At 35.6% G+C, this 23,262-nt stretch overlaps 1 protein-coding gene across 1 annotated transcript in view; it reads left to right on the forward strand.

Annotated features, from left to right (window-relative positions):
- EFCAB3 (EF-hand calcium binding domain 3) overlaps positions 1–23,262 on the forward strand; it is a 573,675-nt gene that overhangs the window by 10,538 nt on the left and 539,875 nt on the right. The window contains exons 3-7 of the mRNA XM_049861611.1: positions 1,478–1,650; positions 8,480–8,570; positions 12,098–12,225; positions 13,020–13,102; positions 14,324–14,467. Of these exons, the coding sequence (XP_049717568.1) occupies positions 1,478–1,650; positions 8,480–8,570; positions 12,098–12,225; positions 13,020–13,102; positions 14,324–14,467 (619 nt within the window). The remainder of the gene's footprint in view (positions 1–1,477; positions 1,651–8,479; positions 8,571–12,097; positions 12,226–13,019; positions 13,103–14,323; positions 14,468–23,262) is intronic.

Below are 23,262 nucleotides of genomic sequence, written 5' to 3' on the forward strand. Positions count from 1 at the left end.
TCCTTCTTCTTGGTTTGTATTACATCTGTAATCAGTGAGCAAATTCATAGAGTAATAAAGTTATAAGGAGCTTGCCTAAAAACTGAGATGGTTTTGAACTTTTTTAGTGGACATGTACTGAACTTTTATTCTAGCAACCCACACTGTACCAAGAGATCTGTGGTATATGATGAGAGTATTTCTTGGGGCAGGGGGCTGGGTAATTTTTCAAGAGAACCAAGGATTTAAACTTACACTTGAGGTTGTAGTAATGCAGTTAATGATGTGGGAGTCTAACCAAAAGATAATGTAATAGATGTCAAGTTTTTCTAGCCTTCTTCTCTGTGATTGAGGGGATGTTCTTGTCCACTGGCTAGCGTTGAGTCCTAATCTTTTGAGTGTATTCTTTTAATGATATATAATTTTGTAAAAACATATTTGCTTAAAGTCTTGAATCTGGTGCCATCATATAAGACATGTACTTATTACTATAGTCAAAAAAGTGATTTCTGAACAACCTACTACGTACCAAGAGTGATATATCTACATACGTATATATTCCACTTTTTCATACATAGTACTTTGTTCATTTTGGCCTTATAAATTGATTTGAAGATAAATTCATTTAAAAATTACAATATGAAAATGCCATACTAGTTTGTTTTCTTTAGGCTATGTAGTTTATACTTCACAAATGGCTCACCTTTAACCCTAGGGTTTCAGAGATTTTTTTCTTCCTTTTTTCTTTTGTGTCAAAGTTTCTACTCACAAGCTATTTGACTGTTTCCATTCACCAGGCCTTTGATACAGGTTTTTATGCTCCTCTTGTTAGACCTTGTCTTTTTTTTCTGGTCTCTATTTTGGAGGTTTTTGTTTTTTTAGGACTCCTTTTATCATTCACAATAAATGTGTCAAGGCAGGAAATCAGATTGCTGTGTAGAAATAAGTTGTTAAAGGCTTGCTTCTGTAATAAGACAAATGCATGTAGATCCTAAAAGTCACTGAAATAATAACTCTTAATTTTCATCTCACAGGTAACATTTGATCAACTGATGCAGTGCAATTCTCTTAAGCAAACTGCCAAAGAGACATTTGATCAGAATGTTTCGAACTTTCATTCTCTCTTTCCAAATGGGTTCATTGCTACTAGGTTCTAGTTACTTTTTGTTATGATAAAAATTTTTGCTTTGCAGAGTACAAGTAAACTTGCAGCTTGATGCTTTAAGAGCTGGATTTGGTAACAGATGCATTCATGAGTGCTGTACATTTGCTAGTTGGTTAATACAGCGATGAAATGTTGGAGGTATTTAGTATATATACTTAATCTGGAATAATAATACACTCATGAATAAAATGCTTTTAACAAAATTTCCTTTGATAGCACTATTTTGGAGGAAATATTGATCTAAAATGAATTATTAGCCTGACCCAGAATGTCTTATTTAATGTATATGTGGAAACAGAGCATGGCTGATTGTGACTCTTGATTGTTTCCCAGGCAGAAGAAAATATTGACTTAGTGGATGCTGGCTCTGATTCTTTTGCAACTGACTTGCCATCAAGAAATATTTACAGCAAGAAGTACGTCAAGTTTTCTAAAACAACAGAGAAGAAAATCTCACCATTAATTTCACCTGAAATTAGGGGTTTGAGCCCAGAACACAAAAAAACGTAAGTTAAAAACTCTGAACTTTTTTTTTTGAATTATGTGTTCTCATAATATAGCAAGTATATAGAATCATGTGTATTTGTGACCATTCTCTCAGGAGCGTAGTTTTAACTCCTAAATAGGTATTCTTAACACTTTTTCTCACATTTCTCATAGCCATGTGGAAGCCTATAGTCATTTATAGGCTTCCAGTTACAGGCAAGCAAGTATCCATATGTCTATAAGTTTGACTTAAAGAGAATTTAGGAAGGAAATAGAAGCATTCATCCTTCTGGGCTTGGGTACGTGCTGTCCATGAACTTGAACCACTTGAATCCTTTAGCAGTTTTTCTTTGTTTGCTACATTGCCTGGTTGACTTTTATTAGTTACAAAAGGAGCTCTAGCATTTCATATACTCCTAGGAGAAATGCCCAATCTGTATTTTTAATATTTAAAAAATGACTGGAAAAGAGAAAATATTCATCAGGAAGAGGAAAGCCTTTGGAAAAACGTTCAGGGCTTATGTCACTTTATCTTTCTCCTACTAAATCCTGGTCTTACCTGTTGGTAAAATTGGAAATTACCTGCACATTGTGATTGGAGGGACATCTAAACCAATATCTCTCCTCTACCTACCACAAGGCTGTTTTTCCCTCTTGTTTAGCCTAACATTTTCACCACTAAACCTTTATGTTAGATGACAGAAGGCAAGGTAATTATTTCTAGAGGACCACATCAAAACTTACCTAGGAAGGGATGGTAGGTGGTGGGAGTGTCTCTTTATCTTCTTTCATTAGCATGGTTTGAAATAGGTCAATTAACACCTGAGGAGACACAGTGCCCCAGTGTTTTTACTTATTGTTTGTATCAAGCCATTCCTACTTCCATAAAATATTTGAGACAGCTCATAATTAAAAAACATACTTACACTTTGTTTTAAAAATAGGTGAAAGATAAACAATCATGTAATGGAGTGGAAGCTATAATTATATCAAAATAGGAAGATTGAATTTTAATGGGGCTGTATGGGGAAGGGATGGGGGATATATAGCAGCAACAGACTCTAATTTGTACCCATTGGTGAGTCATTAAATCAACTTAGCAGGTCATTATTAGTATTTTTTTTTTTTTTAAGAAATAGATTAGAATTGAAGACATTAGAGTCCTTTGCACTTCGTAAGGGTATTGTTTTGTGAAATTGTTTCAGTTATCTATATGTATATATATGTGTACTGCATCTCAAAAATGTATTTTGTACTGTGAATCATATTAAAAATACTTGAAAATGATTGTCTTTGTGACTGGAGGACTGCAGAGGAGACTGATCAGAGGGCAGCTTCAGAGGGACTAAAAGAGAGATAATGGTGATGTCAGGATAGGGATTCAGGGTATTAGATTTAAAGAGATAGAGTGTCAAAAGGACAAAGTACTTGGTAAGGAAGAGTAGTAGGGTACCTGATAAAATCTCCCTTATTTTACAGCTCTGCTTAGGGCTAAATTTACCCAAAGATTTAATCTAGTCATTGCACATGTATCCCCTAAGCAGCCCTTACATAGAAGGTTACTCTAAAAAGGAGCTATTTTTGCTAAAGGGCTTTTTTGTTTTTCGTACAAGGAAGTCTAAGTGTCTTGGTTCTAAAACACTAATTTATGACACAATTGTTATGAGTTCTGGGTCAGAATAAGCCTATGGTGGTTTGCATGTTTTCCTATAGTGATTTCTAAATTTATCTGAGTATTTAAATCCCTGGGGTATCTTTTAAAAATTCCAACCCCCAGGCATCACCCTAAAACAAATCAAAATTTCTGGGGCTGGAACATGGACATCTATTTTTTTTTTGAAGTTCTGTATGTGATTCTGCTGTGCACAGTAGTTGGGGATCTAGTCTCAGAATCTTTCCTAGTCCATAGGGTCCCAGGGGCACAAAAGTAATTTTAGGGTTGTCTTTAAAATTTGGGCCTATTCTGGATTACCTGAAGCAGTGGATACCATTTCCAAGAGTATGGGTCTTCTCTTTTCAAAATTAATTCAGGCTTTTTGATTCATCTCGTTGTATAGTCTGTGGGATTTTTGTGCTGTGAGACTTTCTGACAGTCCAATGATAAGAGAAGGGAAAGAAAGCAGAACAAGAGAAAACGAAACAATCAGAAAGGATAATGATAAAAAAGCAGTTCAGCTTTTAGTACTCAGATTATAGACTTGATATACTATATTTTTTTCTATTGTTGTAAAAATATAGATAATGTTTGCTAATTCAACATTTTTCATGCATCAACTCAGTGAGACCAATAACATCAATCATGTTATGCAACCATCACCGATACCCATCGCCAAATATTTCATAACTGTAAAACAGAAACTCAATGCTTCCTAAACAATGATTCCCTCTCCTCCCTTCTCCATAACTACTATTTAACTCTGTTCTCTATGCATCTATCTGCCTATTCTAGATATTTCATACTAGATCATATAATATTTGTCCTTTTATAATTGACTTACTTCACTCAGCATAATGTTTTCAGAGTTAATCCATGTTGTGGATCCATGTATCTGGACTTCATTTCTCTTTAAAGCAGAGTAGTATTCCATTGTATGGGTATTCCACATTTTGTGGTTCCATTCATTGACTAATGGACATTTGGGTTGTTTCCACCTTTGGCTATTGTGAATAGTGCGGTAATGAATATTGGTGTAACAGTGTTTGTTTGTATCACTGCTTTCAAGTCTCCTGGGTATATACCTAAGAGTGAAATTGCTGGGTTATATGGTAGTTGTATGGTAGTTTTATGTTTAACTTTTTGAGGAACGGTTTTCTCAGCTGTACCATTTTGCATCCCCACCAGCAATGGGTGAGGGTTTGGATTTCTTCACATACTTGACAATATTTGTTGTTGTTGTTTTTTTTTTTAATCTTATCTGTTCTAGTGGTGGTGAAGTGGTATCTCATTGGGTTTTTGATTTGCAGGATCCCAGGTGGCACAGTGATTAAGTGCTCTCCTGTGGACCAGAAGGTCAACAGTTTGAACCCACTAGCTGCTCTGCAGGAGAAAGATGTGATAGTCTATTTCCATAAAGATTACAGCCTTGGAAACCTTACAGGACAGTTTGACTCTGTCCTGTAGGGTCACTATGAGCTGGAATTCGACTCAATGGCAATGGGTTTGGTTTTGTTTAGTAGTTAATGACATTGAACATCTTTTTATGTGTTTGTTGGCCATTCATATATCCTTTTAGGTGGAATGTCTCTTCATGTTCTTTACTCATTTTTTGACTGGGTTGTTCATTTTTTTTGTTAAGTTGTCTGGGTTCTTTATATATATCCTGGATATTAAACCCTTATCTGATATATGGATCCCCCACATTTTCTTCCAGCCTATAGGTTGTCTCTTCATTTTATTTATAAAGTACTTTGATGTTCAAAAGTTTTTAAATTTTTATGAGATCCCATTTATCCATTTTGTCTTTTGTTGCTTATACTTTTAGTGTCATGTCTAAGAATCCATTGCAGAAGACTAGGCCCTGAAGCATTACCCTTTTTTTCTCTAAGAGTTTTAAGACATACATTTAGGCCTTTGATCCATTTTGAGTTAGTTTTTGTATATGGTATGAGATATCTTCATTTTTTTTCATGTGGAAATCCAGTTGTCCTAGCACCATTTATTAAAGAGGCTATTCTTCCCCCATTTGATGGTTTTAGCATCCTTGTTGAAGATGTTTGTGCCTAATTCTGGACTCTCAATTATATTCCATCAGCCAGTATATCTATAATTATACCAGTACCAGACTGTTTTTATTACTATGGTTTTATAATTATGTTTTGAGGTAAGGAAGTGTGAGTCCTCCTACTGTGTCCTTTTTCAAGATTGCTGTGGCTATTTGGGGCCAACTTTGCAATTGAGGATTGGCTTTTCCATTTCTGTGAAGAAGGCTGTTAGAATTTTAATGGACATTGCATTGAATTTATATATAGAATACTGTAAATAACTACCCCCCCAAACTATTTGAGCTAAAAATTAAAATAATCAAAATTTCAGTATACAAAATCAGTACACAAAAAGCAATTGCATTTCTATGCACTAGTAATGAACAATTGAAAAAGACAAAACAATTACACTTATAACATCACCTAAAGGGATAAAGGACTTAGGAATAAATTTATTTAAGACATATACACTGAAAACTACAAAACATTGCTGAAAGAAATTTATGAAGACTTAAATAAGTGGAAAGGCATCCAATGTTCATGAATTGCAAGATTTAATATTGTTATGATGACAATACTATCCAAAGACATATACAGATTCAATGCAATCAGTATTAAAATCCCAATGATGTTATTTGCAGAAATGGAAAAGCCCATCCAAAATTCATATGGGATTGCAAGGGATGCCAGATAGCTAAAACAAGCTTGGAAAAGAACAAAGTCGAAGGAACACATTTCCCAATGTCAAAACTTACTACAAAGCTAAAGTAATTAAACAGTGGGTATTGGCATAGAATAGATACATAGTCTAAAGGAATAGAATTGAGAGCCCAGAAAAAAATCCTCACATATATACCAGTTTATTTTGGACAAGGAATAGTCTCTTCACCAAATGATGCTGGGGAAACTAAACATTGACATGCAGAAGAATGAAGTTGGACCCCTATCTCACACATATATACAAATTATTTCAAAATGGATCAACAATGTAAAAATAAGAGTTGAAACTATAAAATTTGTGGAAGAAACATAGGGGAAAAACTATATGACTTTGGATTTAGGAATTCTTTCCTAAGTATGGCACCAAAAATACAAGCAACAAAAGAAAAAAAATAATAAATTGGACTTCATCAAAATTAAAAAATTTCTACATCAAAGGACCTTATTGAGAGTGAAAGCACAACCCAGAATGAGAGAAAATATTTGCAAATTATATATCTGGTAAGGATTTACTCTCCAGAATAAAGAACTTTACAACTCAACAACAAAAAGACAAACAACCCAATTAAAAATTGGGCAAAGGATTTCAATAGATATTTCTTCGGTGAAAATATACAAATGACCAATAGCACATGAAAAGATGCTGAGCTTCAGTTGTTATTTGGGGAATGCAAATCAAAACCACAATGAGATACCACTTCATACCCACTCCAAACCAATTGCCATCCGGTTGACCCTGACTCATGGTGGTCCCGTGTGTGTCAGCATAGAGCTGTGCTCCACAGGGTTTTTAATGGCTGATTTTTTGAAAGTAGATTACTAGGCCTTCCTTCCAACCACCTTTGAGTGGACTCCAACCACCTTTCAGTTAGCTGCTGAGTGCCTTAACCATTTGCACCATCCAGGGACTCTTTACACCCACTAGGGTGGCTATAATAAAAAAAAGAAAAAGAAAAATAACAAGTGTTGTTAAGAATGTGGAGAAATTGGAACCCTTGTACGTTGATGGTAGAAATGTAAAATGGTACAGCCACTGTGGAAAATAGTTTTATGGCTCTTCAGAATGTTGATCATAGAATTAGCACACGATGCAGCAGTTCCACTTCTTGGTATTTTTACAAAAGAATTGAAAACAGAGACTCAAACAGATACTTGTATGTGAATGTTCATAGCAGCATTATTAACAGTAGTCAAAAAGTAGAAAGAACCCAAGTGTCTATCAGTAGATTAATAAACAAAATGTAATGTATCCATACAAGGGATTATTATTTTTATTATTTTTAATGTATCCATACAAGGGATTATTATTCAGCTATGAAAAGGAATGAAGTTTTGGTACATGTTACAACAAGGATAAACCTTGAAAACGTTATGCTAAGTGAAATAAACCAGATGCAAAAGGATAAATATTGTATGATTCTACTTATATGAAATATCTGGAATAGGCAAACGCATAGAGACAGAAAAAAGATTAGAGCTACCAGGGGCTAAGGTGGGGAATGGGAAATTTTTGCTCAGTAGATAGTGGCGATGGTTGTACAATAACATGAATGCAGTTAATGTCGCTGAATTGTCCACTTAAAACAGTTACAAAGGCAAACTTTTTATTATATATATTTTGCCACAATAAGATTAAAAACTATTAAAAAAATCATTGGGACAATTGGTGATATTTGAATTTGGTTTGTAGATTAGAGATTAATATTGAGTAATTTTACTTTCCTAATTTTGATACACTGTAGTTGTATACTGTGGGTCACACAAAAGGAAAATTTAGGTGTACAGGGGCATAATAGATACAACTAGGTTTCAGAAAAATAATATAGAAAGAGATAAAATGATAAATGTGGCGTGATGTTGACATTTAGGGAATCTGGATGAAGGGCACATGGGAATGCTTTGTATAATTCTTGTAACTTTTTGTAGGTGTGAAATAAAATAAAAACGAAAAACAAAGGCGTCTTAACCAACCATAATGTGGGGACCTTATTGGATCCTGATGCAAAGTGTCAAAAAAAAAAAATTCATGACATTTATGAGACATTTGGAAATTTGAAAATTAACTCGATATTTGATGATGTTAAGGAATTATTGTTAATTTTTTTGGTGTCATAATGGTACTGTATGTATGCTTTTTAAAAGAAAAAACATTTTGTAGAGATGCATACTAAAGTATTAGGTGAAATGGTATGATACTGGGATTTGCTTTAAAATAATAATGGATGGGAGCAAGGATACAAGTATGGATGAAACAGAATTGCCCATGAGTTGATAATTATTGAAGCTGGGTGATGGGTACATGGCAGAATCATCATATTCTCTGTATTTTTGCATATGTTTGAAAATTTCCACAATCAAAAGCTAAAAAGAAGAAAAAGCAAGGAAAAAAGCAATTCAGGAGTTATTCCAATTTTCTGTGCAATTTAGGTATGAAACATCAGTATTCCTATGTGAAGAAAAATACTCTGACAAAACCAGGAGAAAGAAAAGTTTACAACTGCATAGTAAAAGGACTGAGGTAAAGAATTGGAAATATTTCTTTAAAAATTTTTAATTTTATTTTTATTGTTGTAAACATATAGATATTTGGCAATTCCACATTTTCACTTGTATAATTCAGTGAGATCAATTACGTCAGTCTTCTTGTGCAAACACGGAAATATTTCATTCACCTTCGAGTGGTGTCCTTAGCCCTCAAACATTACATTTTAGTCCAGTTATTAAAATGTACAATCTTAAATATTTCATCTCTGTTTCCTTCTCCTTTTCTTCTGGCACAGAACAGGGAGTCCTTTTAGAAGAATGAGTTTTTTCCTCTTATCTCCACTAAACCAATTATTTTATTATTGTGTTTTCTGTTAGGGTTTCTTCTGCTTTAACAATAACTGTAAGAAACTTTCAACTCATGAAGATATTTCAGAATTATCAAAGATTAAATTATGTTCTGTAGTTTTAGTGTTAATGTCTTTTCTGTTTTCTAATTGTTTAGTATATTCTCTTTGACATTGGTGTTCTGTAATTTCCCTGTATTAGTTTCCTACGGTTACCATAACAAATTACCATAAACTCAATGGCTGAAACAACACAAATTAATTCTCTCACAGTTTTGGAGGCAAGAAGTCCGAAATCAAGGTGTTGGTAGAGCCACACACTCTCTGAAAGCTTTAGGGGAGAATGCGTTCTTGTTTCTTCCAGCTTCTGTTGGCACCCAGCGTTCCTTGGTTTGTGGCAGCATAACTACAATTTCTGCCTTTGTATTCACACGGGTCTTCATATGAGTCTGTGTCTCACATCTCCCTCTAAGTTTTTCTTATAAAGACACCTGTCATTGGATTTAGGATCTGCCCTAACTGCAGGATGATGTCCTCTCAATGTATTTAACTTGATTACGTGGGTAAGGACTCTTTTTCCAAATAAGGTCACTTTCACAGGTTCCAGGGATTAAGACATGGGTATATCTTTTTTTTTTTTAATATCTTTTTGGGTGACCACCTATCTTAGGGCTGGGTTTTCTAGAAAGAATGATGTATATATGTATATATATATGTGTGTAAATATATATATATTTAGAGAAAGAGAGAATTATCTCAAAGGAAATAGCTCACACGGTTGTAGAGGTTGGCAAGTGCCAAGTCCCTTCGTCAGGTGTCATTCTGGAGGCTTCTCCTGATTCACATAGCTGCAGGGGCTGATGAACCCAAGATCAGCAGGTCAAATGGCAGGCCACTGGCTGATAGGCTGTGGAGGCTGATGAATCCCAATATTGGCAGGCAATATGGCAGGTTGCTGGCTCAAGTCCCAAGAACTGGAGGTCAGATGATGACAAGCTGTATGCATGATCCAGAGCAAAAGTCAGTGAGCTTTGCGAGAATGTCCATATATATTGGATGTAGGCCACACTCCTGAGGAAACTCTTCTTGCAACTCATTGGCTGATCACATCAGATCACATCATGGAGATGATTACATCAGATCACAAAGTGGAGGATGACTACATCCTTACATAACTGCCAAACTGCATCATAACTGCCAAACCACTGAGAATCATGGCCCAGCCAAGTTGACACAGAACTTTAACCATCATACCACCATTCTTCCTGCTATTCTCACTATGATATAAATAAAAAAAAATTATTTATACATAGGTATATATTTGTTTTCCTCTGTCTTTGTATTTGTTGTGCTTCCTGAATTGAGAATGCATGCTTTCCATCAATTCTGAAAAATTTTTATGCAATATCTTCTAGAATGTTTCTTTTAATTTCTTTATTCTGTCCTTCTGAATCTTCTATTAGACATATATTTGACCTTATCATAGATGAACTCTATTGTTCTTTACATTGCTTTATATTTTTCTGTATTTTGTTCTGAGTGTTTCTCTCCATCTTTTCTCCAGTTCACTTATTCTTTTGTCAGCTGAATCTAATATTCTGTTAGTCTGTCCTTTGAGGTTTTAATTTCAGAAATTATATTTTTTACATCTAGTTTAAAAAAAAATTTTTTTTAATAACTTTTATTAAGCTTCAAGTGAACGTTTACAAATCCAATCAGTCTGTCACATATAAGTTTACATACATCTCACTCCGTACTCCCACTTACTCTCCCCCTCTTGAGTCAGCCCTTTCAGTCTCTCCTTTCTTGACAATTTTGCCTGCTTCCCTCTCTCTCTATCCTCCCATCCCCGCTCCAGACAAGAGTTGCCAACACAATCTCAAGTGTCCACCTGATATAATTAGCTCACTCTTCATCAGCATCTCTCTAGTTTAAAAATTTTTTTTTATTGTACTTTAGATGAAGGTTTACAGAACAAACTAGTTTCTCACTAAACAGTTAGTACACATATTGTTTTATGACATTGGTTAACCACCCTATGACATGTCAACACTCTCCCTTCTCAACCTTAGGTTCCATATAACCAGCTTTCCTGTTCCCTCCTGCCTTCTACATCTAGAAGTTTTATTTGGTTTTTCTTTAAATGTGCCTATGTCATGTTCTGGAAGTCCTGGTGGCGTAGTGGTTAAGTGCTATGGCTGCTAACCAAAGGGTTGGCAGTTCGAATTCGCCAGGCGCTCCTTGGAAACTCTATGGGGCAGTTCTTCTCTGTCCTATAGGGTCGCTATGAGTCAGAATCGACTCGACGGCGCTGGTTTTTTTTTTAATGTCATGCTCTTAGCTCGTGTTTCAAGATTTATATCTATAAGTCAAATAGATGAAGTTCTTGGTGGATCTAAATCTTCCATTAGTTGTTTTTCTGATTCTCACTTATAGTAACTTGTGTTCTTGGGTGTTTTGTTCCTTTCTTTTTTCCTATCTTGAGCTGAGACAGAGACAGTTGTTATTCTCCATACTCTTTCTGTTAGAAGATAAGTTTTTTTCCTTGCCTACTCTTGCTGGAAACAGTGCCTTTTGAAGATTTTGGCTTTATGTGGAATCTCAGTACCAATTCCCCACCTTGTGCGATCCTAGAGTCTTGTCTCCATACTCTGCATGTTCTTTAAAACTCAGGGCTCTAGGTTCCATGTAAAATTGAGGACACCTACAACTAGAGTTCTCGTTTTTTAAAGTGATATTTTTTTTATCTGCATAACTGTCTCTTTGAATGGCATTTATACATGTAATATTAAATGGGTTACTTAATCATAAGGATAATTTAAGAAAAATTGCTTGTATCATTTGAGTAACTGTACTGTTTCTCCACATTAATTTGCATAGATAGTCAAGGCCTGTGTATATACCCTAGAGGCTGGTGGTTGAGTTATCTCGTTCACACTATACCATAGGTTTTCTCTGCTTCGTAAGATTCATGACTATAGTCAACTAAATATTAATTAGATGATTAGTGGCATACTTAAGAAAAACATTGCTTTGCAGAAGAATATTGTATAATTTATTTAAAATTTTAGTGTATGTAAAATATAATTTCAAAAAGCAATTTTACGTCAGAAGAATAGTTAGAGCCCAATATAACTAACTATTTTTTAAGAGGTTTCTAGATTACCAGTGTGATCTCAGGCACTGAATAAATACATTGTTGCATTTGCTCTAGATTATCTCTTCCTCTGTGAAGCTATCAAAGGAGAAGATAACTAAGAAAGAAAACTCTTTATGTAAGTTGCCGAATCAGTACAGAGGTCACGGGACTTCATCACCCATAAGAAAATCTTCAACTACTGGGTATTTAAATCATTGTATTTTGTTCCTTGAATGTTGGCTTCAGACTTAGGGTTTTTCTTTCTAGAATCATTTATCTCTTCCATATAAAGAATGCCAAATAGTTTGTGCAAACGAAGCGACTGTCCTCTTAATAAGGGTGGTGTAGAGATAAGAGCGCTGATTGGAGTCCTGCTTGACCTCACATACTAGCTGTAGGCTCATGTATAATTCACTGTATATCTCTAAGCTTTAGTTTCCACATCTGTACAACCAGAAGCTTTTACTAGATGGACTCCTAAGATTTCTTCCAACATTAACATTTTATAATTTCAGTTATTTACATGTAGGATATCAGATAATCATCTCTTTGAGACCTTTTTACTGAGAGGCAATAGAATCTGGAATTCTTTGGCTGTTTACAGATATTCTTGTTTGCTTTATTACAATAACTTTCTTTAAAAATTGAGTTAAAAGTAGGAAAAATTGTATAACAACCAGAGGATAGAGTGGGCCGTGGACACTACTTACTGACTAGGGTAAATTCTGGTCCATGGAGAAATACAGTCTAAAGGAAACAAGATGGGAACGTTGGAGTGTAATTTAATTTCAAAAAGCAAATTCATATCAGAAGAATGGTTAGGTTAGAGCTTGGTATAATGATTCTTTAAGAGGTTTCTAGATTTTTTTCAAGAAAGACCCTCTGGAGTAAGAGACTTGAAGAATATGAGACTATCGAGAGCTTGATTTGCTAATACTTTGAAATGGAATTTTGTATATTTTCTTTGCTGCTTTCTATTGTGGTTGTTTTTTGACAGGAAAAAGGAAACACTTTCTAACCTCTGCCAGACACTATATGATGAAGTACCCTGCGGACGCTTATACTCACAAGAGCTAAATGGTAATAAGAAGTTCTAGAATTTCTTGAATAGATTTTCTGATTAAGACTCTTGTCAGTGGTCAGTGTCTCTTGCTGTACTCTTAATGGCTTATGGTATCAGCTAATACTACATGATATGGCAAATGCTGTAGGCTGTGAGGAAGCATAAGGTAATAGTTTAATCTGTAAATACCTTGTACTGTATTGGTAAAATAGGCAAAAAATATTTTACATATACTTATTCCAGTCCAAATATATATATTTTTTGTGGGGGGGATGTCAGGATATTTACATACTATGAATAAATTAGTAAGTCACTGATGTCATTGAAGTTTAGTCTCTGGTACCTAAATATTAAAGCTGACACCACCCTTCACTCCTTTTTGACACCGACCTCTGTCATATCTTGGGCCTCTCCTTCAAATTCAGGCTGTTGGGCGGAAACTTTCTGATGATCTTTCCCTCTTCTCAATGGAAGAGGTTCCCTTTCACCAGACTAATCCTGCCACTTGTCATTTGGGTCATAGTTTCTTCTACTTCCTCAGGGACTATGTTTTATCGATTTTATACTCTATGTTTCCCAGGGAAGCTTCTTAAAAGAGTTGTTTTCATTATTTACTTCTCATTTCACTGAAATTTGGCTTTCATCTCCATCACTCTGCTAAAGCTCCTATTATTGAAGTCACTATTACCTATTTTTAAGTCTTTCTTTGTATTTAACACTGTCATCTATTGCCTTTTTTTAGAGTAAAAATTGAACTCAATTCCACAAACATTTTGGGAATCTATTTTGAATTAGGTACTGAAAATAGAAGAATGAAAAATCTTGCCACCTAAAAGCTGACAGTTTAGTGAAGGATACTGACTGTTGACGTGCAAACAATCACAATACCAAGCACTTTGACTGAGATACATAGTAACTGCTACAGGAACACAGAGGGAGGATTTAATATTCCCAGGGAGAGCTGTGGAAGCCTTTGCCTATGTGAGCCCTGTATGACTTTTCTGACAGTTTCTGAGAGTTCCTTAGAAAACTGTGGTAGACTGAGAGTTTACTGGCTGCAGACATACCTAAATAAGTCATGAGGATCAGTTTTAAAATACCAAATATAGAAAGCAAAGATTTAGTCCCATTTCTTCTTTTAGTTATTATTGTTTATTTTTTTTTCCATCCCGGGAGGTGGTAAAAGTATAATCATTCCTCTGAATTAATTAACTGTATGTTTTGTTATACATATTTAGCACTTCAGAAAGCCTGTAAACTTTTTAGTAAAATTCAAAATGGTAAGATTTATGTGAATGATCTGCCAATGATCCTGTGCACCTTGAAGATTTCAATAAATGATTCAGAAATGCGACAGGCACTGAAGACTATTTATATTGATGGTAAGTTCTTGTTTTCATTATTAGTCTGAGGGTCTGCGAGCATGGATATAAGTTGTATGTTTGTCAAATTACAAATATATAAATGCTAAGTTTTAAAAATCTACTATAAAAACGTATTTTGGGGGGCTACATTTACAATAAGGACATTAAAAATTGGGCCTCAGGTGCACAGAATTGGATCGATTGACTATTGAATTGGGTTATGACATACTTTCATCATTGGTCGATGCATGGCCTAATTTTATTTAGTTATCTAATGTTAGTTTAATAATGTAGAAAATATCTTGAATCCACCACCCAAAGTAAAAACTAGGATCTTGACAGTAACATATCTAACTGTAAAGTCCCCCAAACAGACTATTTTACTGCCTCCCCCAATCTGAGGTAAGCAGTATTCTGAATCTTGTGCTCATCATTATCTTTTTAAAAAGTTTTATTGTAGTAAAAAATATATAACAGAAAGTTTGCCATTTTAATGATTTTGAAGTATACAGTTCAGTGACACTAATTAAATTCACAGGGTTGTGCTTCCGTCACCACTGTCTATTCCTGAAAGGTTTTCATCACTCCAAACAGCAACTTGGTACACCTTCAGCAGTAACACCTCATTCTCCCCTCTCCCTGGTCCCTGGGCACCACTAATAAACTTTCATCTCTATGCATTTGCCTATTCTAAATATTTCATATAACTGGGATGATACACTATTTGTCCTTTTGTATCTGACTTATCTTACTCAGCATAATGTTTTCAGGGTTCATGCTTACCTTTTTATATAGATTTTTGTGTAGATTTATATTTTTGTAAAGTATACAAAGACTACAGACTTCAGACTGGATTGCACCTCAACATAAAGAAAACAAAAATCCTCATAACTGGACCAGTAAACAGCATCATGATAAATAAAGAAAATATTGAAGTTTTTAAAATTTTCTTCTTACTTGGATCCACAATCAACACCCATGGAAGCAGCAGTCAGGAAATCAAATGATGCATTACATTGGGCAGATCTGCTGCAAAAGACTTCTTTAAAGTGTTAAAAAGCAGAGATGTCACTTTAAGAACTGAGGTGTGCCTGACCCAAGCCATGGTGTTTTCAGTTGCCTCACATGCATGTGAAAACTGGACAATGAATAAGGAAGATGGAAGAATTGATGCCTTTGAATTGTGGTGTTGGCGAAGACTGTTGAATATACCATGGACTGCCAGAAGAAAGAACAAATCTATCTTAGAAGAAGTACAGCCAGAATGCTGCTTAGAAGCAAGGGTGGTGAGACTTCGTCTCATATACTTTGGGCATGTTTTCAGGACGGACCAGTCCCTGGAGAAGGACATCATGCTTGGTAAAGTAGAGGATCAGTGAAAAAGAAGAAGAGCCCCAAAGACATAGATTGACACAGAGGTTGCAACAATACACTCAAGCATAGCATCGATTGTGAGGATGGCGCAAGGCGGGGTAGCGTTTCATTCTGTTGTACATAGGGTCGCCATGAGTCAAAATCAACTTGATGGCTCCCAACAACACAAAGTATTTAAAAAATTTTAATTGTCTCTAGCTTTATTAAAAAGCTCGTCATGATGTATTTAATAATTTTGGGACTTTTTCACTTAATATTATATGGCTAAAACTTATTCATATTGTTGCATGCTGCTTTAGTTTCCTGATCCAAGCCATGGTATTTTCAGTTGCGTCATATGCGTGTGAAAGCTGGACAGTGAATAAGGAAGACCGAAGAAGAAGTGATGCCTTTGAATTGTGGCATTGGTGAAGAATATTGAATATACCGTGGACTGCCAAACAAATGAACAAATCTGTCTTGGAAGAAGTACAACCAGTATGCTCCATAGAAGCAAGGATGGCGAGACTGCATCTTACATACTTTGGCCATGTTGTAAGGAGGGATCAGTCCCTGGAGAAGGACATCATGCCTGGTAAAGTACAGGGTCAGTGAAAAAGAGGAAGACCCTCAATGAGATGGATTGAAACAGTGGCTGCAACAATGGGCTCAAGCATAACAATGATTGTGGGCATGGTGCAGGACCGGGCAGTGTTTCATTCTGTTGTACATAGGGTTGCTATGAGTCGGAACTGACGTGAGGGCAGGTAACAACAACAAGAGCTTTAGTTTACTTAATTGTTTGTATAATATTATCATGTGTGAATGTCACAGTTTACCCATCTACACCCTCACTGATGAGCACCTGGGTTTTCCAGGTTTTAGCTACAGTGAATGTTTACCATGTTTATCTTGATATACATGTACAGAGTTTCTCTTGGGTATGTACCCACAGTAGAACTAGAGGTATGTGAATTAATGTCATACTGTTTTCTAGAGAAGTTACATGACTTTACACAGTCACCAGGAAGACACCTAAATAAGGTATCCTGTGGATCAACTTTCCATTTGGTATTTTCAGTATTTTAATTTTTGCTAATTACATGAATGTGAAATGATATTATGGAGTAGAGAAGATTTCGTAAGCAAAGCAAAAAAATGTTTGATGTATTAAAATTAAGAAATTTTGTTCATCAGAAGACACCTTAAAGTGAAAAGACAAGTTACAAACTTGGAGGAGATATTTCCATTTCACACAGCTGACAAAGGACTAGTTTCAAAAATGTCAAATGTAAAAATACAAATCAATAACAAACAATGGAATAGAAAAATGGGCAAGAGACTGAACAAATATTTCACAGAAAAGAAAACACATGTAGCCAATCATATAAAAATATGGTTGTTGTTGTTAGGTGCCCTCAAGTCGGTTCCGATTCATAGTGACCCTATGTACCACAGAACGAAACTCTGCCCAGTCCTTCGCCATGCTCAATCGTTGTTATGCTTGAGCCCATTGTTGCGGCCACTATGTCAATTCATCTCCTTGAGGGCCTTCCTCTTTTCTGCTGACCCGGTACTTTACTAAGCATCGTGTCCTTCTCCAGGGACTGATCCCTCCTGACAATGTGTCCAAAGTACGTAAGATGCAATCTTGCCATCCTTGCTTCTAAGGAGCATTCTGGTTGTACTTCTTCCAAGACAGATTTGTTCATTCTTTTGGCAGTCTAATATTCTTCACCAATACCAAAATTCAAAGGCGTCAGTTCTTCTTCGGTGTTCCTTATTCATTGTCCAGCTTTCACATGCATATAATGTGATTGAAAATACCATGGCTTGGGTCAGGCTCACCTTAGTTTTCAAGGTGACATCTTTGCATTCAAAACTTTAAAGAGATCCTTTGCAGCAGATTTGTGCAATGAAACGTGTCTTTTGATTTCTTGACTGCTGCTTCCACGGGTGTTGATTGTGGATCCCAGTAAAATGAAATTGTTGACAACTTCAATATTTTCTCTATTTATCATAACGCTGCTTTTTGGTCCAGTTGTGAGGATTTTAGTTTTCTTTATGTTGAGGTGTAATCCATACTGAAGGCTGTGGTCTTTGATCTTCATCAGTAAGTGCTTCAAGTCCTCTTCACTTTCAGCAAGCAAGGTTGTGTCATTTGTATAACACAGGTTGTTAATGAGTAATCCTCCAATCTTGATGCCCTTTTTTCTCCATATAGTCCAGCTTCTCGGATTATTTGCTCAGCATACAGACTGAATAGGTATGGTGAAAGAATACAACCCTGACACACACCTTCCTGACTTTAAACCACTCAGTATCCCCTTATTCTCTCCGAACAACTGCCTCTTGATCTATGTACAGGTTCCTCATGAGCACAATTAAGTGTTCTGGAATTCCCATTCTTCACAATGTTATCCATAATTTGTTATGATTCACACAGTTGAATGCCTTTGCATAGTCAATAAAACACAGGTAAACATCGTTTTGGTATTCTCTGCTTTCAGCCAGGATCCATCTGACATCAACAGTGATATCCCTGGTTCCACGTCCTCTTCTGAAACCTGCCTGAATTTCTGGCAGTTCCCTGTTGATATTTTACTACAGCTGTTTATGAGTGATCTTCAGAATTTTGCATGCATGTAATATTAATGATATTGTTCGATAATTTCTACATTCAGTTGGATCACCTTTCTCAGGAATAGGCATACATATGGATCTCTTCCAATCAGTTGGCCCGGAAGCTGTTTTCTGTATTTCTTGGCATAGACTGGTGAGCACTTCCAGTGTTGCATCCATTGGTTGAAAGATCTCCATTGATATTCTGTCAGTTCCTGGAGACTTGTTCTTCGCCAATGCCTTCAGAGCAGCTTGGACTTCTTCCTTCAGTATCATCTGTTCCAGATCATATGCTACCTCTTGAAATGGTTGAAGGCTGACCAATTCTTTTTGGTATAATGACTTTGTGTATTCCTTCCATCTTTTGATGCTTCCTGCCTCATTTGATATTTTCCCCATAGAATCCTTCACCATTGCAACTTGAGGCTTGAATTTTTTCTTCAGTTCGTTCAGTTTGAGAAATGCCAAGTGTGCTCTTCCCTTTTGGTTTTCTATCTCCAGCTCTTTGCACATGTCATTATAATACTTTGTCTTCTTGAGCTGCCCTTTGAAATCTTCTGTTCAGCTCTTTTACTTCATCATTTCTTCCTTTTGCTTTAGCTGCTCGACATACAAGAGCAAGTTTCAGAGTCTTTTCTGACATCCATTTTTGTCTTTTCTTTCTTCCTGTGCTTTTAATGACCTCTTGCTTTCTTCATGTATGATGTCCTTCCACAACTCGTCTAATCTTTGGTCATTAGTGTTCAACGTGTCAAATCTATTCTTGAGATGGTGTCTAAATTCAGGTGGGATATACTCAAGGTCATACTTTGGCCCTGGTGGACTTGTTCTAATTTTCTTCAATTTCAGCTTGAACTTACATATAAGCAATTGATAGCCTGTTCCACAGTCAGCCCCTGACCTTGTTCTGACTGATGATATTGAGCTTCTCCATCAGCTCTTTCCACAGATATAGTCCATTTGATTCTTGTCTATTCTATCTGGTGAGGTCCACGTGTATAGTCGCCGTTTATGTTGGTGAAAAGTATTTGCATTGAAGAAGACGTTAGTCTTGCAAAATTCTATCATTCCATCTCTGGCATCGTTTCCATCACCAAGGCTATATTTTCCAACTACTGATCCTTCTCCTTTGTTTCCAACTTTTGCATTCCAATCACCAGTAATTATCAATGCGTCCTGATGGCACGTTGAATGTAGAAGCTGGTAAAAATCTTCAATTTCTTCATCTTTCGAGCATAAATTTGAATAATAGTCATATTAACTTGTCTTCCTTGTAGGCATATGGATCTTATCCTACCACAGACAGCATTGTATTTCAGGATAGATCTTGAAATGTTCTTTTTGACGATGAATGCAATGCCTTTCCTCTTCTCAATTTCTCATTGCTGGCATAGTAGACCATATGATTGTCTCCACGTGTCTGTTAGTTTGTTGTACCGTGGGGGCTTGCATGTTGCTGTAATGCTGGAAGCTATGCCACCGGTATTCAGATACCAGCAGGGTCACCCATGGCGGACAGGTTTCAGTTGAGCTTCCAGACTAAGACAGACTAGGAAGAAGGACCTGGCTTGTTAAGGAGAGCCAAGTTTAGAATAGAAATGACATATGTAAGTGGAAGGAATAGTCAGAAATTAAAATAAATTTAGTACACCTAAATGCAAAGTAGTACTCTGAGGTTGAAGACATCAAACTGCTAAAAACTAAGATGTGGATTTATAATCATAAAAAAAATCATAGAAGGAAAATTCTAGAAGTCAAGATGGACCACAAACAGAATGTTGCTAAACAATCTGATAGTAACTGGCAAATTGCAGGAATATGCAGGCATTCATTCATCTACTCACCAGGTCACCCCAACATTTTTTGAGCATCTAGTATGTGATAGCTTTCTGATGATATAAAGATAAATAAATATGGACCTAACTTTTAAGAAGCTCAAAGCACAACCCTATTTTTTTTTACGTGTTTAGTTACCTATTATGTTAATTTGTTTTTGACATGCAACTTTTTGGAAATTTATATTAAATATTTTTTCTAAAGTAGAAATAAATTCATTTCTTAAAGGCACAGAAGAATCTAAAGGAGAGTCAAAATCACCTGTAATCTCTCTACCCAGAGCCAACTGTTGGTATTTTGGTATATGTCTTTCTAGGCTTTTTCTAAGAATATATGTTTGCGTGTGTGTAACTGTGGTGTATACACACATATGAATACATGATTTTTACAGACATGCATGCAGTTTTATTGCCTTTTTCTATTACCTTGTACTATAGACAACTTGGAAACCCTGGTGGCATAGTGGTTAAGTGCTATGGCTACTAACCAAAGGGTCGGCAGTTCAAATCCACCAGGCGCTCCTTGGAAACTCTATGGGGCAGTTCTACTCTGTCCTATAGTGTTGCTGTGAGTCAGAATGGACTCGACGGCACTGGGTATAGACAACTTTTCATGTAAATAAATATGTATCTATGCTGCCATTTTCAATTGCTGTGAGTTATTCTCTGGAACAGATTTGTTTTTAAAATAAATTTTCTGTTGATGGACATATAGGTTATTTCTAATATTTTTGCTTTTATGAACAATGCTGTTCTCTCATCAGACAAGTTAATATAGATAACTAAAATTGAAATTGATAGGTGAAAGAATATGAACTTTTTAAGGCTTTTAAAGAATAATATTGTTATTAGAAATTCAGATTTAGAACTTTAGAAATTCAGTTCTAATCATCTGAATTTGCTGTGTGAGTAACTGAGGGATAGAAAGGTGAAGAAAGCACCAATTTTAGATGACACATATTTACCCTTTTGTTCCTTAATTTTTGCAATGGAAATAATGTAACACTGCATCGAACATCTGGGCAATAAATGTAAGTACAAGGAAAAGTTAAATAACTTACGTAGTTGTGTCCTGCCATTTATTTGTATAGAGGTTTTTTCTTTTTATTTATTTAGTGTTTTTAGCTCACAGAAGGTTATATGTTAAAAAATAAAAATTGTCCTCCCCAGCCTTTTTCTATAATCCCTTGTGGTAAACACTGTTAATAATTTGGTTATCCTTCCTGACCTGTGTGTGTGTGTGTGTGTGTGTGTGTGTAATGATTTTTAACCAGTCTCGAATTTATTAATGGTGAAGCTGCCTCTAAAATTTTTGTTACTACAAATAAGGCTATAAAGAACCTCCTTGTACCTCAGTTCTTGGATATATGTTCAAGTATTTCTACAGAATAAATTTTGAGAAATAAAAATGCTGTTATAGGATATGGACATGTCAAACTTTCTCTCCCTCCCCCACAACAACAAAAAAAAACCCCAAAAAAGCAAGCAAGCAAGCAAACAAAAAAACACCATTTTTTGCACTTATAGTCCCAAAGCAATGACTATGAGTGCCTTTTAAAAATAGAGGTTCTAAACTTGTATTGATTACAGATTATTGCCTTTAGTTAATCCATGGATGGTTTTTAGGTATTTTTTTCCTCAGTGTATTTTTTTCTTTGATTTCTTTCTTATAACTCTGAAAATTGCAGATGGGAAAGTGATATATGTTAAATTCTGTATTAAAGTATTGTTTACCCTCCCCCCCCAAAAAAAAGAGTATAGGAGGGAGTGTATTACTAAGTTTTTTATAGAGTCAGGCTAGGTGCACATCATTTTGTCAGTATTTTATGCCTAATTACATAGTTTGCTATTGACAGGAATTAAGACCACCATGCAATTATGACTACAGACATCTGTTATTGTCTAAATTATCCTAGCTTAAGTTGAAAATGTCAGAGAAAAAGTACATCAAAGCTTGTGAATTCTTTGGCTTTGCTTTAATCTCTGAATATAAAACCAAAAACCAAACCCAGTGCTGTCAAGTTGATTCTGACTCATAGTCGACCCTACGGGACAGAGTAGAACTGCCCGTTAGAGTTTCCAAGGAGCACCTGGCAGATTTGAACTGCCGACCCTTTGGTTAGCAGCCGTAGCACTTAATCACTATGCCACCAGGGTTTCCTCTCTGAGTAATAGTGGATTGCAAAAGCTAAAGTGCTTTTTAAGGCGCTTCTTGCTAACATAGGCATAACGATGAAGTTCCTTCTTAACTATCTTGAGAAGACGTCACAAAGTGTGGATCTTTTCTGTAAAAAAAATCCCTGATTTTTAAAGGCAGAAGTTTTTCCAGACTTGGATTTTCTTGACCACGTGGCCAGTCTTGAAGCATTTTACAAGATTGTTTACCAAGCATGCAGGCCACACACATGATTAGAGAATCCTTGTTTATGTGCCCTGAAAATGAATGACCTAATTTGTGGCTTGGATTAGAGTAAGAAAATTGAGGTTGAGTTTCTAGAAAATGTTTTATCCACTCCAGATACCTTTTTTTAAAAAATGTTTTTAAAGGATGTATTAGAAAAAGTAGTAGGTCTGCTATTTCTCTTCATGCAACTAGATGAAACTATTAGTATCTACTAGTCGAGTCAGTTCCTGCTTTTTGATGATCATGCTGTTACTAGTAAAATGACACCATCAAATAATTTCTATTTTTAAGCTATGCCATTTCTCTTCAGCATAAAAGTGGATGAAATTACTGGTATCTCCCAGTGCAGCCTAACTCTTGCACACTGATGAATCAAAGAAGAGTTGTATTTTGTAAGCTCCATTTAGAAATTTCATAGGTCTGTGACATCTTCAGAATGGTGGCAAGTTTTTTTTTTTTTTTTTAAGAGCAAAGCTTTCATTTGAAGAAAAATCTTGTTATTATGTGCAACCACAGTGTACCTCTGACAGCTGGTTTTCTACTTTGATGAAGAAATAATCTTCCTATTTCATGACTCATCGCTTCATATTGACATTAAT

Source organism: Elephas maximus, chromosome 19, assembly GCF_024166365.1.
Source record: "Elephas maximus indicus isolate mEleMax1 chromosome 19, mEleMax1 primary haplotype, whole genome shotgun sequence".
NCBI classification, from domain to species: Eukaryota; Metazoa; Chordata; class Mammalia; order Proboscidea; family Elephantidae; genus Elephas; species Elephas maximus.